Here is a 14,413-nt window from a genome sequence, read left to right on the forward strand (position 1 = left end):
AACTGCCTGGATTCCCAAGCAGGACACAGTCCCGGTATGTATGACCGGCTTATCTACTGCAAGGATTCACCCCCCCACAGGACAGAGACCCGGACATGAGACCAGCGTATACAATTGACAGAGATTAACCACGGCAGGATACAGGCCCGGTCGACCAGCGTATACAACCACAGGGGTTTTACCCCCTACAAACACAATTTGCCCAAAGGGCAACTAGAGATACCCTAACTAAAGATTAAAACTTAACTTTTATTCCTAAGCAATTAACACAGATCAATCTAAAATAAATAGGAGGTAAAGCAACCTAACACATACTATATCACGTATCCGGCAACTATGAATAAGTGGACAACTGTCCTACAGTATTATCAAAGTGGTATTGTCCTACCCTGCCTAGTAAACGCTAACTGATAGGCCCCTGACAAAGCCAGACATGGTGAAACACGTTGGGGAGGCTAAGGCTATAGTGAAAATAAAGACTGTTGAGGTTCCTGTATACGCCAAGGACCCAACCTAAACCGTCCTTCACTGCGGCACCACCAGAGCACTTCTGGGTCTCCCATCCTGGGACAGGAAACTGAACTGATGCGGTAGAGAGGTTCCGCCCTTTTATTTTAGTGGGGTTCCTGTCTAAATGAGGGGCAGACCTATCTCTCTGGTGGCGCTGTCGTGGAAACGGGAAAAAATAAGATTCATCTACTTGTTCATAATATAAGAAACCTATTAATGTAGTCTTTGCCTTTAGACTTTTCTAACCATTGAATTTAGCAGTTAGGGGAAGACATTGGACCTCTAGTTTTTAAAGGCTTCTCCAAAATTTTTCAAAAACTTTACACAATGCAGGGAATGTGCCAAAAGAAAAAAAAAAGAAAAAAAAAGAAAAAAGAAAAAAAATCAAGAATTTACCTGAAAACTCCGGCATCATGTATCTAACATCATGGTCACTCTGGTCTTCGGAATCTGTCTTTTGGAAAATTTAAGCTGATCATACATAAGTGACAGCTACTGTCAATCACTGCTTTCGCTAATTGAGGGTCCTATAGCACAAGACTACCGAGTACATTGGACTAGCTACATCTATCAAAAGAGCAATGCTGGGAAAGCATAACTGCAGGCCAACTAACAAGCAGCGACAGCACTACCAGGCAAGTGGTACTGGAATTTAAGAGGCAAGTAGCAGGTAAGGAATACTTTTGGGAGTTCCCTTCTAGGAGTCCATATCTTCAAAATGCTGCAGAGCTTAAATTCTTAGTGATTTATAAATAGAACATACTATTGTTACCATGCACTTAAAGCCTAAATAATATTAAATTATAAATCTTTATTTTCACCCATTACTGAGCTTTTTAAAAAAAAATGTGTTACATTTACATTCTCCTCTTTGCTCATAATCTACGTAAAGTAGCTATCACATCAGGCACACCTGGCAAAACACTTTATATATAAAATAAAATAAAAAACGGCCTTCTCCATAACCCCTATATCTGTCCTTTCCATCTCCAAGATGTGTGCTTTATCCCATTTCAAGCCCAAAAAAATTTCATTCACCTATATGCCCATAATGCAACACCTTTACGCCAGAGCTAGTCTCGAGGGCAATGCTAGATCATTACTGCAGGCAACTAACAAGGACCGGCAAGATTACAAGGCCAGTGGTACTGGAATTTAAGGAAAAATTACCATGTAAGTAATACTGTTGGCCGTTTCCTTCTCTATTTCCATTTTTTTAAAATGCTGTACAACTAGAAATCTACTGCTGAACAAAACATTATCCCTGCAGACCACCTAACAAAGACTTGATGGTGCACCGATGGATTTTCAGGGATTGGGATTTTTTTTTTTTTTTTAAATGCGGTAATACAATCCTGACTTGTATTTCTCAACAACTTTGTCTCTGACTTATTTGGAGATCTCCCTGGCTTTCATGGTGTTGATTGCCTAGTGGTGCCTGTTGCAGCCCCTGTGGACTTTCAGAAAAGGTGTATATACTGACGGACCATGTGTCACCCAGTATACCAAGCTATACATTACTGGAAACAGGGTCTTTGTTCTTATCAGATTACATAGCAAAATTCTGATATGCTGATAGATTCCTTTTAACAAGGAACACCAGAAGTACAGGGGCGATAGAACTGGAATCACAAAGAATTTACAAGGTAAGTAATAATTTTGGTTATTCCCTACTCTTTGGCCTTTTTTTCCTGGAGAACCACTTAACGTACAGAACATGTCAGACATATCAAATTCAATAACAATACCACCGCAGAGAATTTTCCTGTATGCAGTTAGAAATATCTTTTTTTTCTGCTTCTAGATTCGTCTTTTACTCTCAATTTACAGGTGAAATCTGTAAAACCTTTATTCAGGAACTACAGATGTACATGTTGCCAAGATATGAGCAGCAACTACCATCTCCTAAGAATCTATGGAGTGGGGAGATAAGAGTTACTGGAGGCAGGCACAGACATCCTCTCCTGAATTACACTTACACTTTAAAGGAACCTGTCCTGTTGTACAGGTAGTTTGACCTGTGGCAATGATGATAGTGAAGCTGAGCAGAATGATGTATACCTCTCAATGGTCTGAAAGGGAATGTTCTCCAGTACCAAATGAATAATTAAAAGGTTTTTCTACTTGCTACTCGTAAGCATTATGGGTTTTCTTTTTTATTATGAGCACATTCTCCCATTTTTTTTTTTAAAGTCTAATCTCTAACTACTTCCCTTTGGGGCTGAAGAAAAGCCCCTTCTGGGCCAGAGGAGCTATTGACCTGGAAGCCAGACCAGTGCATAGTCCGTGCACCACACCCAGACCAGACCTATCTGCACAATAAAAGTGTACAAATCCACAAACTGCTTAGCGTGTATTAATTGGTTGTCAATTTACAAACGTGTGAGACTGCAGTAGTTATTCCCATATAGAAATGTGAAAATAACATTAGCACTGGATCCTCTGCATACTGAATGGCGGTGGCACCCAATGGGCACAATTTGATGGAGTCTATTCCCAGAATAAAAATCTCAGCTGTGCTATTTGTTCGGGGGAAAAAAGCATTTTCCAACTTTATTAATAATGGGAAAACACTGTACCAAAACAGCATGGTGTGAAAAGGGCCCATAGTCAAAAGGTAAGAAAAATGTAAATGTAGTATGTATATTCTTTCTTCCCCTTGTCTAAAGAATGCACCAATTTATTTTTTGTTAATATCACAAGGCATGTACTTATGTAGTCATTAAAAAGAAACCAGGACTATGCAATCATATTTAATAAAAATATAACTGTTTGTAACCATTTAGCTATGCTAGAAATTATTGAAAATATACAATGCTTTACCTGAATAGTACAGCTAGAAATGTTTCCGTTTGGTTATTGCACTTTTCCCATAAATAAGGCTATTACGCATGCACCTAAAACTGGTATAAAGTAAATTCCTAAACATCTTGCAGCCAACAAAACAGTGCCATGCAGTTCTGTATGTACAGTGCCTTGCGAAAGTATGCGACCCCCTTGAATTTTTCAACCTTTTCCCAAATTTCAGGCTTCAAACATAAAAGATAAAAATTTTAATGGTATGGTAAAAGAATCAACAAGAAGTGGGACACAATTGTGAACTTTAATTAAATGTATTGCTTATTTTAAACTTTTCTAAAAAAGAATAAACTGAAAATTGGGGCGTGCAATATTATTCGTCCCTTTTACTTTCAGTGCAGCAAACTCACTCCAGAAGTTCATTGAGGATCTCTGAATGATCCGATGTTGTCCTAAATGACTGATGATGATAAATATAAGCTACCTGTGTGTAATGTAGTCTCCGAATAAATGCATCTGCTCTGTGATAGTCTCAGTGTTCTGTTTAAAGCACAGAGAGCATCATGAAGACCAAGGAACACAACAGCCAGGTCAGTGATACTGTTGTGGAGAAGTTTAAAGCCAGATTTGGTTACAAAAAGATTTCCACAACTTTAAACATCCCCAGAAGCACTGTGCAAGCGATCATATTGAAATGGAAGGAGTATCATACCAATGCAAATCTACCAAGACCCGGCCGTTCCTCAAATATTTTCTCAAGCAAGGAGAAGACTGATCAGAGATGCAGCCAAGAGGCCCATGATCACTCTGGATGAACTGCAGAGATCTACAGCTGAGGTGGGAGAGTCTGCCGATAGGACAACAATCAGTCGTACACTGCACAAATCTGGCCTTTATGAAAAAGTGGCAAGGAGAAAGCTATTTCTCAAAGATATCCATAAAAAGTGTTGTTTAAAAATTTGCCACAAACCACCTGGGAGACACACCAAACATGTGGAAGAAGGTGCTCTGATCAGATGAAACCAAAATTGAACTTTTTGGGCACAATGCCAAACGATATGTTTGGCGTAAAAGCAACACTGCTCATCACCATGAACACACCATCCCTACTGTCAAACATGGTGGTGGTGGCAGCATCATGGTTTGGGCCTGCTTTTCTTCAGCAGGGACAGGGAAGATGGTTAAAATTGATGGGAAGATAGATGGAGCCAAATACAGGACCATTCTTGAAGAAAACCTGTTGGAGTCTGCAAAAGACCTGAGACTGGAACGGAGATTGATCTTTCAACAAGACATGATCCAAAACATAAAGCAAAATCTACAATGGAATGTTAAACGTATCCAGGTGTTAGAATGGCCAAGTCACAGTCCAGACCTGAATCCAATAGAGAATCTGCGGAAAGAGCTGAAAACTGCTGTTCACAAACCCTCTCCATCCAACATCACTTAGATCGAGCTGTTTGCAAAGGGAGAATGGGCAAGAATTTCAGTCTCTTGATGTGCAAAACTGATAGACATACCCCAAGCGACTTGTGCTGTAATCGCAGGAAAAGGTGGCGCTACAAAATATTAACTTAAAGGGACGAATAATATTGCACGCCCCAATTTTGCGTTAGTTTAAACTAAGCAATAAAATTTCGTTCAACTTCACAATTGTGTCCCACTTGTTGATTCTTCACCATAACATTAACATTTCTGATCTTTATTGTTGGAAGCCTGAAATGTGAAAAAAGGTTAAAAAATTCAAAGGGGCTGAATACTTTCGCAAGGCACTGTAGTTGAGCCCAATAATTGGCGGCAGCGTTGTTCATGTGATATTACCACTGCAACATCAAAGACTGGAGGCATTGACGAAGAGTTTGTGTTGAATCAGGTGAGGCTAAGAAAAGTTGAAATTTTCATACAATGGGAGTCTATGAAGTAACAATTATTTCCTGGAAAAACCCTTTAAAAGGGAACCGGTCAGGTCAAAAAAGCATTATAACATACAAGCAGGAGCATGTGTGAGCTAGTAACCCCTTCGTACGCATCCCTGTGTTGTAATATTGTGTAATATGAAAGTAATAAAATACATTACTTACATATTCCCTATGTAAATGAGCAGGGGTTCTAGCCCCATGGGCGTCACATCGTGTATGCATGCTTTCCATGGTATCACGCCCCTGTGGGCGTGATACCATGGATTTACATGAGCGATGGTAACGTCTGCTCCTTCAGAATCCTGCGAGCGCGCACTTACCATTCACGACGCCTTTTCATGCTGGTTGCTTGTTGACTTCAGACACGCACTGCGCATGCTCAAAAGACTCCTGCTGTTCCGGTCTCGTGCAGTGCGCGTCTGAACCCGGCAAGTAAACACCAGGATGAGAAGGCAGCAGGAATGGTAAGTGCGCATGCGCGGGATCTGAAGGAGCTGTCTGTGACGTCGCTGATGTAAATCCATGGTATCACGCCCACAGGGGTGTGATACCATGGAAAGCATGCATACGCCCACGGGGCTAGAGACCTGCTCATTTACATAGGGAATATGTAAGTAATAAAATGTATTTTATTACTTTCATATTACACAATAGTACAACACAGGGATAGGAAGGGGTTACTAGCTTACACATGCTCCTGCTTGTAGGTTATAACACTTTTTTGACCTGACAGGTTCCCTTTAAAAAACAAACGGCTTTACATTTGAAAACCGTGATGATCTGCATATTGGCACAGTTTTGGATAGACACGAGAACCCAGCTTTATACCAACAAGTACAGCTGTTGGTTTTACAAACAAGTTAAATGGGTTTTCTAAGGTTTGCAAAACATATAATTTAGCGGCACAAACCAGTTATGGAGATCCACATTGCATGGTATAGACAAGTCAAGCCATCAGATTTGTTACCGTCACATTTGCTTTTCAGAACCCTGGAAGCTGCATAGGTGGATCAACATGAAGAACAACTAACATTTATATGCCAGCTGTATAATAACTTTCCAACTGAAGAAACTATTGAACAGAGACTAGGCAATGTTGCTTTATTCCCATCTATATAAAAGGGTAGAAATTGAGCATACGCCTTAGACAATCCTATATGTAAACTGCAGAAAATGCAGTCATCAATTATGTTGTTCTGTTTTTTTTAACCCTTTTACAAAAAAAATAAAATAAAAATATTTCTTTGGGACAAAGATGCTGCTTGTTCTTTCATGAATAGAAATATACAAATGCAATGCTGCCCCCATGTCCCAATCATTCTATAAAATTGCAGCAGTGCTCACAGGTGATGGCTTCTTCAAGCAGACCTTACAGCAAGAGCTCATAGGTTTATTCCATTGGTAGCTGCTCAAAAAAGTGAGGCAGAGGAGAAATAGAAATACTGATATCTGACTAAAAAAGTCAAATCTACTACGTAGATATCCAGTAGACGTATAGGCACAACATGGTTGTGGAAATACTCTTGGTATATGATGACTGTTTTTCAGTAGGAGAAGAAAACGCTGTACAAATAAAAATGGAGCACTTCCTCAGAGATACATTGGGCTCTCCTGTCCAGTGAGCAGTCTGTAGGTGGAGGCTGGCATGGTTTTTATGTGGACCTGTAAGGAGAGGCATAAGATCAGAATTCAAAGTCTAAAATGCTTTCATCTGAGTTAGCAAGCAAGCAAGCAAGTTCTTACCTCTCCTGTAGCATCCAACAGTGTCTGGATTATCTTCTCATGTGCTGTGGCCACCACACTTTGGCCATTTATTTCAATGATGCGGTGCCCCACTCGGATACCTCCTCGTTCAGCAATGCCGCCACGTACAAGGCTACAGATCTGTACAGGCACATAAGATGAAAATAGGTGGTGTCCTTTATAACACTTATTCTTTAAAAGCTGCTTGACACTCACCACTCCGTCTTCTACACAGAAGCCTAGCTGGTAGGTCGTATCGGGCCTCTGGATAATAGCTGTAACAACTGGAGGACACCGTACAATGCTTAGCACTACCTCAGATTGTCCCTTTAGTTCCTGAAAAAGCAAGGTCACAGTTAGGACTTCTTCAGATGAGCATATTATAAAGCACGTGCGCAGTCTGTGTAAACACGGGACAGCACATTTTCTATGGAAGTAGTAATATGCTAAGATTCAATTAGAAAACTTACAAATGGGGAAAGACGCTGGTGGTCTGACACCTCCTAATGCATGGATTTAGGGCTCATTCACATTTCAATTTTTAACATATGAATGCCATACAATGGAGATTTTTTTTTTCTCTTCACATCAGTAAGAAAAAAAACCCCCAAAAAAACGTTTTCTCGTATATGAAAAAAATGGATGTCTGAATGAGGCTTTAGGGATGGAGTATTGAAACGTTTTGACTAACTACAAATAGATTTCACTCTATCCAACAGATCTGTTAACCAAAATATGCTGTGGTGTCATGCTTGTAACACAATTGAAAACTAAATCATTTTTTTTTGTTTTTACTATGGGCCTAAGAATGAACATGCAGGTAGTTGCCAACTATCTGTTATAACCAGCACTAGCTCAGAGCCACCGACCGCTCCTACCTACAATTCAGTTGCTCCACGTGAACAGAGCTGCTCTACAAAGGGCCCTGTCTGGAAAAGTCATGCTAATTGACAGTGGGCTTACCACCGTTAGGCAGCGGGGAGCCAGCTACAATCAGAATGATGTCGGCAGTCATGCCCAGTTAACAGAGCACTGCAGAAGAGAAGCTTTTGTTCTGTGAATGTAATGTCAAGGGAAACCACTAAATTTCTGTCAGGAGCGGTCTGTGACCACTCTGAGCGGCAGAGATTGGTGCCGGGCTCAATAGGCAGTATTGGCTATTAGCAGTAATAGGCAATAACAACTACCCCTACCACCCCTACCCCTACTACTACTACCCCAACCACTACCACTACTACTACTACTACTTTCGGAACATGCTTAAAAAGTTAAATCGTCCTGGATAACCCCAATAACACTCAAGCTACCTCAGAATCCCAAAGGCTGTCACAATTATTCCTTATTCTTCACATATATAGGACTCCTAGTATATAGTTTAAAACGGGACTACTGTCAGACGATTTATGTCCAAGAAGTGGAGAAGACTAATGTCCATTTAATGCATATGCTGTGAAGTTTTGGGTGGCTGCTCTTTTAGGGTGTATGTTTGTGTTGTGAATACAATTAGATCCAAGGTTCTGCATCCCCCATACTCTGGAACGCTCTACCTCAGCACATCAGACTCTCCCCTACCGTAGAAAGCTTCAAGAGGAACCTCAAGACCCACCTCTTCCAAAAAGCCTACAACCTACAATAGCCCTCAGACCAGTACACCACTGCGCAACCAGCTCTGTCCTCACCTATTGTACCATCACCCATTCCCTGTAGACTGTGAGCCCTCGTGGGCAGGGTCCTCTCTCCTCCTGTACCAGTCTGTTATGTACTGTTAATGATTGTTGTACGTATACCCCTTCACTTGTAAAGCGCCATGGAATAAATGGCGCTATAATAATAAATAATAATAATAATAATCATCATGTGTCTCCCAAGTACACATCTAGACTCTTCCATGGCGACAGATCTCTCATATACTATTCCGAGCCAGGAAGTTATTAATTTGGAATAGTATGTTATTAGCACTCCAATGGCTACACCCTACTTCTCCAACAGTAGAGGGACTAAAGTACAAAATAAAACTAGATCCTATGCATGGAAAAGGAATATGTATGAGGAAAAATTACAAACGTTTGTAAATATATGGTAACGGTGGCTGGACTCCCCAGATATGGCATCTCATAACTTAAGGGTTAAAATATTGGATCACTTATCCCTGTCCGAACTATAAACTTATCATTCATAGGGGGTCCCTAAATGGGTTTGCTGTTATCTCTATCTCAGGCTGACTATGGATATCCAACCATTGTTGCGTCTGTAGATCGTATTAGGTTTTACATAGGGGTGGGTAGTTTATTGTGCTGTGATACATGGGGAATGGACTTTGCATTTGGCCTAATGTGGCTATATACCATTGCTCTGGTGTTGGTTTGTATTTTTCTTTTGAGTTTTCTTTGCAATACGAACCACAAAAAAAACTAAGTACAATCTAGAGAAAATAGTAAAACGTTGGTGAATTTATACAATAAAAACGATCTAATTCAAACGAAAAAATTGGGACAGTAAACTTACAAATGTTATTATTCAATGAAGGGAATTTTGTTTACTTACCGTAAATTCCTTTTCTTCTAGCTCCAATTGGGAGACCCAGACAATTGGGGTGTATAGCTTCTGCCTCCGGAGGCCACACAAAGTATTACACTTAAAACTGTAAAGCCCCTCCCCTTCTGCCTATACACCCCCCGTGCGTCACGGGCTCCTCAGTTTTGGTGCAAAAGCAAGAAGGAGGAAAAGTTATAAATTGGTTTAAAGTAAATTCAATCCGAAGGAATTTCGGAGAACTGAAACCATTCAACATGAACAACATGTGTACACAAAGAACAACAGCCCGAAGGGAACAGGGGCGGGTGCTGGGTCTCCCAATTGGAGCTAGAAGAAAAGGAATTTACGGTAAGTAAACAAAATTCCCTTCTTCTTTGTCGCTCCATTGGGAGACCCAGACAATTGGGACGTCCAAAAGCAGTCCCTGGGTGGGTAAAGTAAAACCTCGTAATAGAGCCGTAAAACGGCCCCTTCCTACAGGTGGGCAACCGCCGCCTGAAGGACTCGCCTACCTAGGCTGGCATCTGCCGAAGCATAGGTATGCACCTGATAGTGTTTCGTGAAAGTGTGCAGGCTCGACCAGGTAGCTGCCTGACACACCTGCTGAGCCGTAGCCTGGTGCCGCAAAGCCCAGGACGCACCCACGGCTCTGGTAGAATGGGCCCTCAGCCCTGAGGGAACCGGAAGCCCAGAAGATCGGTAAGCTTCGAGAATTGGTTCCTTGATCCACCGAGCCAGGGTTGATTTGGAAGCCTGTGACCCTTTACGCTGGCCAGCGACAAGGACAAAAAGTGCATCCCAGCGGCGCAGGGGCGCCATACGAGAAATGTAGAGTCTGAGTGCTCTCACCAGATCTAACAAGTGCAAATCCCTTTCACATTGGTGAACTGGATGAGGACAAAAAGAGGGTAAGGAGATATCCTGATTGAGATGAAAGGGGGATACCACCTTAGGGAGAAATTCCGGAACCGGACGCAGAACCACCTTGTCCTGGTGAAACACCAGGAAAGGGGCTTTGCATGACAGCGCTGCTAGCTCAGACACTCTCCGAAGTGATGCGACTGCTACTAGGAAGACCACTTTCTGCGAAAGGCGTGAGAGAGAAATATCCCTCATTGGCTCGAAAGGTGGTTTCTGAAGAGCCATCAGCACCCTGTTCAGATCCCAGGGTTCTAACGGCCGCTTGTAAGGAGGGACTATGTGACAAACCCCCTGCAGGAACGTGCGTACCTGTGGAAGTCTGGCTAGGCGCTTCTGAAAAAACACAGAGAGCGCTGAGACTTGTCCCTTAAGGGAGCCGAGCGACAAACCTTTTTCCAATCCGGATTGAAGGAAGGAAAGAAAAGTGGGCAAGGCAAATGGCCAGGGAGAAAAACCCTGATCAGAGCACCAAGATAAGAATATCCTCCACGTCCTGTGGTAGATCTTGGCGGACGTTGGTTTCCTAGCCTGTCTCATAGTGGCAATGACCTCTTGAGATAACCCTGAAGATGCTAGGATCCAGGACTCAATGGCCACACAGTCAGGTTGAGGGCCGCAGAAATCAGATGGAAAAACGGCCCTTGAGACAGCAAGTCTGGTCGGTCTGGTAGTGCCCACGGTTGGCCCACCGTGAGATGCCACAGATCCGGGTACCACGACCTCCTCGGCCAGTCTGGAGCGACGAGGATGGCGCGGCGGCAGTCGGACCTGATCTTGCGTAACACTCTGGGCAACAGTGCCAGAGGAGGAAACACATAAGGGAGTTGAAACTGCGACCAATCCTGAACTAAGGCGTCTGCCGCCAGAGCTCTGTGATCTTGAGACCGTGCCATGAATGTCGGGACCTTGTTGTTGTGCCGGGACGCCATTAGGTCGACGTCCGGCATCCCCCAGCGGCAACAGATCTCCTGAAACACGTCCGGGTGAAGGGACCATTCCCCTACGTCCATGCCCTGGCGACTGAGAAAGTCTGCTTCCCAGTTTTCTACGCCCGGGATGTGAACTGCGGATATGGTGGAGGCTGTGGCTTCCACCCATAGCAGAATCCGCCGGACTTCCTGGAAGGCTTGCCGACTGCGTGTTCCGCCTTGGTGGTTGATGTATGCCACCGCTGTGGAGTTGTCCGACTGAATTCGGATCTGCTTGCCTTCCAGCCACGGCTGGAACGCCTTTAGGGCAAGATACACTGCCCTTATCTCCAGAACATTGATCTGAAGGGAGGACTCTGGCTGAGTCCAAGTACCCTGAGCCCTGTGGTGGAGAAAGACCGCTCCCCACCCTGACAGGCTCGCGTCCGTTGTGTGATCACCAGATTCCCTGCCTGGGCCTCCCAGAGCCGCCTTGTCCCTGACGATACCCGGCTCCTGTCCAGCAGATTCCCCAGGGGCTGCGGAGGGAGCACGGTCCCAGTGCCTGGAGACCGATTAGGATCCCACTTCACCCAGAGCCCTTAAGGGATGGGGAAGGAAAACAGCATGTGGCTCCTGCCTATGTACCCGCAATGGGTACCTCAACCTTAACAACACCGCCGACCAGAGTGGGGTGAGAAGGGAGCATGCTGGGGGCCCTGTTATGGGCCCTCTTTTCTTCCATCCGACATAGTCAGCAGCTGCTGCTGACTAAGATGTGGAGCTATGCGTGGATGTCAGCCTCCTTCGCACAAAGCATAAAAACTGAGGAGCCCGTGACGCACGGGGGGTGTATAGGTAGAAGGGGAGGGGCTTTACACTTTTAAGTGTAATACTTTGTGTGGCCTCCGGAGGCAGAAGCTATACACCCCAATTGTCTGGGTCTCCCAATGGAGCGACAAAGAAAGGACTTTTTAAAGGGTTATGCCCATCGCCAAAATCCAATCCTAATATTTAGTAGGTGTACTAATATTTGCAAATACCTCTAATTAGAAATGTAGCACAGTTCTTCTGATTTACTGTCACTTACCTCATGTTCAGGGCATTGCAGGACCTTAGGAATCCATGGGTATGACCACTAGCAACTAACTGTTACTATATGTGTGTGAATGCATATATAGGACAAGTCTGAGCTATTATATGTAACACTTTCAGTTTCCATGCGATTCTGTTAAATCAACTTTTAACATTTCCTTCCATCCAATGTATCTAGAGTTAGTGGCAAGGACCTTGTTTCATAACAATTTCTTACCCGAATTAATCCCTGACATTTCGAAAAAGGAAGACCGACTAAACTTGTGCCATTAAGACTTGTCAAATGATCCCCAATGCTCAGTTCTCCGCTGCGCTCCGCTGGCCCTCCATGCATTAAATTGGCAAGGACTACAGTAGGGAGTAGGGATCCCCAACCTGACTCCACCACAGCCACACCCAACATTTCTCCTCTTTCTTTCTGGATATAAACCTATTGATAGAAGAAAAAAAAAAAAAGTGTGAAAGATATCTGGTTTCCACATAAACAACAAACCAAGATAAATCTGCATCTGAAGTGACATATTGGGAAAAAAAAAATCTCCTCTTAAAATGAATGAAAACCAGAAGTGATTTATTCATTTTATCCCCACAAGCCTATTCTTTGACAATATGGCTGTCTTAATGCAATATATGGTATTGCAGAACTAAAAGGATTTTTTTTTTATGTGGAAATACCTGTAATCAGTGCTAATGGATCCATAGGAAATCTAGACGCCTAAACATTGAAATTGTAAAACCAAGAAAGAAAAGTGTTGGAATTCTCATCACAGGAGGGATAGACCTGTTACTGATGAAAATGATGAATAAAATCTATACAAAATCCTCCCTATCTAGTACGACTGCCACACTCAGAAATACAACGTCTTGACATGCTATCAATGAGGTTATTAACCCCTTCATGACTGTCTGACGAACATGTACATAGATGGTCGTGTCGGCGCCTGAGCCCGCATCTTTCACGGCACATGTCTGATTTAATCAGCTGTCATGTGCCTTTTACATTCCCCCGGCTGTTAACCCGTTAAATGCTGGACGTCTATGGGATAATTCCACAACGTAGTGGCTAGATAAACGGACATGCTGCGGCTTGGAAAAATGCAGCGTAAAAAAGAAGCACAGTGGGCAAGAGATTTCTATTAATCCCATCCACTTTTCCTATAGTGTAAAAGGCTTAGTTTTTGAAGCAGTGAAAACACACAGCGTTACAAACGCGAGTAACACTCATCGTGGGCACGCACGCCAACTCGCCTATGCATTATGTGCTTTCCATAATTCCTAACTTCCTAGTTGGTGATGAAATTTTAATATTGAGGAGTGTAAATTCTAATGGGTCAGTAAATCAATTCTGAGCTTTTGAGGCTGTATAAGGCGGCCTTATATTGAATGATTGGATCACAATGGTTACTCAGATGAGAGACTGGCATCTTGTGAATGTTTTTTCAGTATCTGAAAGCTACAGAAAAGAACACTGCATTATTTTTTTCTTTTCAGATTACATGTTTTTTCTTCTAACGCACAAGTATCCGAATTCTCAATTGATGCACGCCTAGAATATTACGTAAGTCTAACATTATAATCCAGCTAGCCTCATTGGCCCCAATTCATTAACCCCTTCAGCCCCCGGGCACTTTCCGTTTTTGCGTTTTTGTTTTTTGCTCCTTTTTCTTCCGAGAGCCGTAACTTTTTTATTATTCCGTCAATCTTGCCATATGAGGGCTTGTTTTTTGCGGGACGAGTTGTACTTTTAAATAAAACCATAGGTTTTACCATATATTGTACTGGAAAACAGCAAAAAAATTCCAAGTGTGGAAAAACTGCAAAAAAAGTGTGATCGCACAATAGTTTTTGGGATGTTTTATTCACAGTGTTCACTATATGGTAAAACTGATGTATCAATGTGATGCCTCAGGTCGGTGCGAGTTTGTAGACAACAAACATGTATAGGTTTACTTGTATCTAAGGGGGTTAAAAAAAATTCACAAG

The 14,413-nt window shown here is 42.7% G+C and overlaps 1 protein-coding gene across 1 annotated transcript in view; it reads right to left on the bottom strand.

Moving 5' to 3' along the window:
* Positions 1–6,312: 6,312 nt before the first annotated feature.
* Positions 6,313–14,413, bottom strand: part of LOC142293751 (amyloid-beta A4 precursor protein-binding family A member 3-like) — a 42,369-nt gene continuing 34,268 nt past the window's right edge. The window contains exons 7-10 of the mRNA XM_075337839.1: positions 12,648–12,860; positions 7,188–7,307; positions 6,972–7,112; positions 6,313–6,890 (exon numbers count right to left, since the gene is read on the bottom strand). Of these exons, the coding sequence (XP_075193954.1) occupies positions 6,819–6,890; positions 6,972–7,112; positions 7,188–7,307; positions 12,648–12,860 (546 nt within the window). The 3' untranslated portion in view covers positions 6,313–6,818. The remainder of the gene's footprint in view (positions 6,891–6,971; positions 7,113–7,187; positions 7,308–12,647; positions 12,861–14,413) is intronic.

This window comes from Anomaloglossus baeobatrachus, chromosome 1 (genome assembly GCF_048569485.1).
Source record: "Anomaloglossus baeobatrachus isolate aAnoBae1 chromosome 1, aAnoBae1.hap1, whole genome shotgun sequence".
In the NCBI taxonomy this organism is placed as follows: Eukaryota; Metazoa; Chordata; class Amphibia; order Anura; family Aromobatidae; genus Anomaloglossus; species Anomaloglossus baeobatrachus.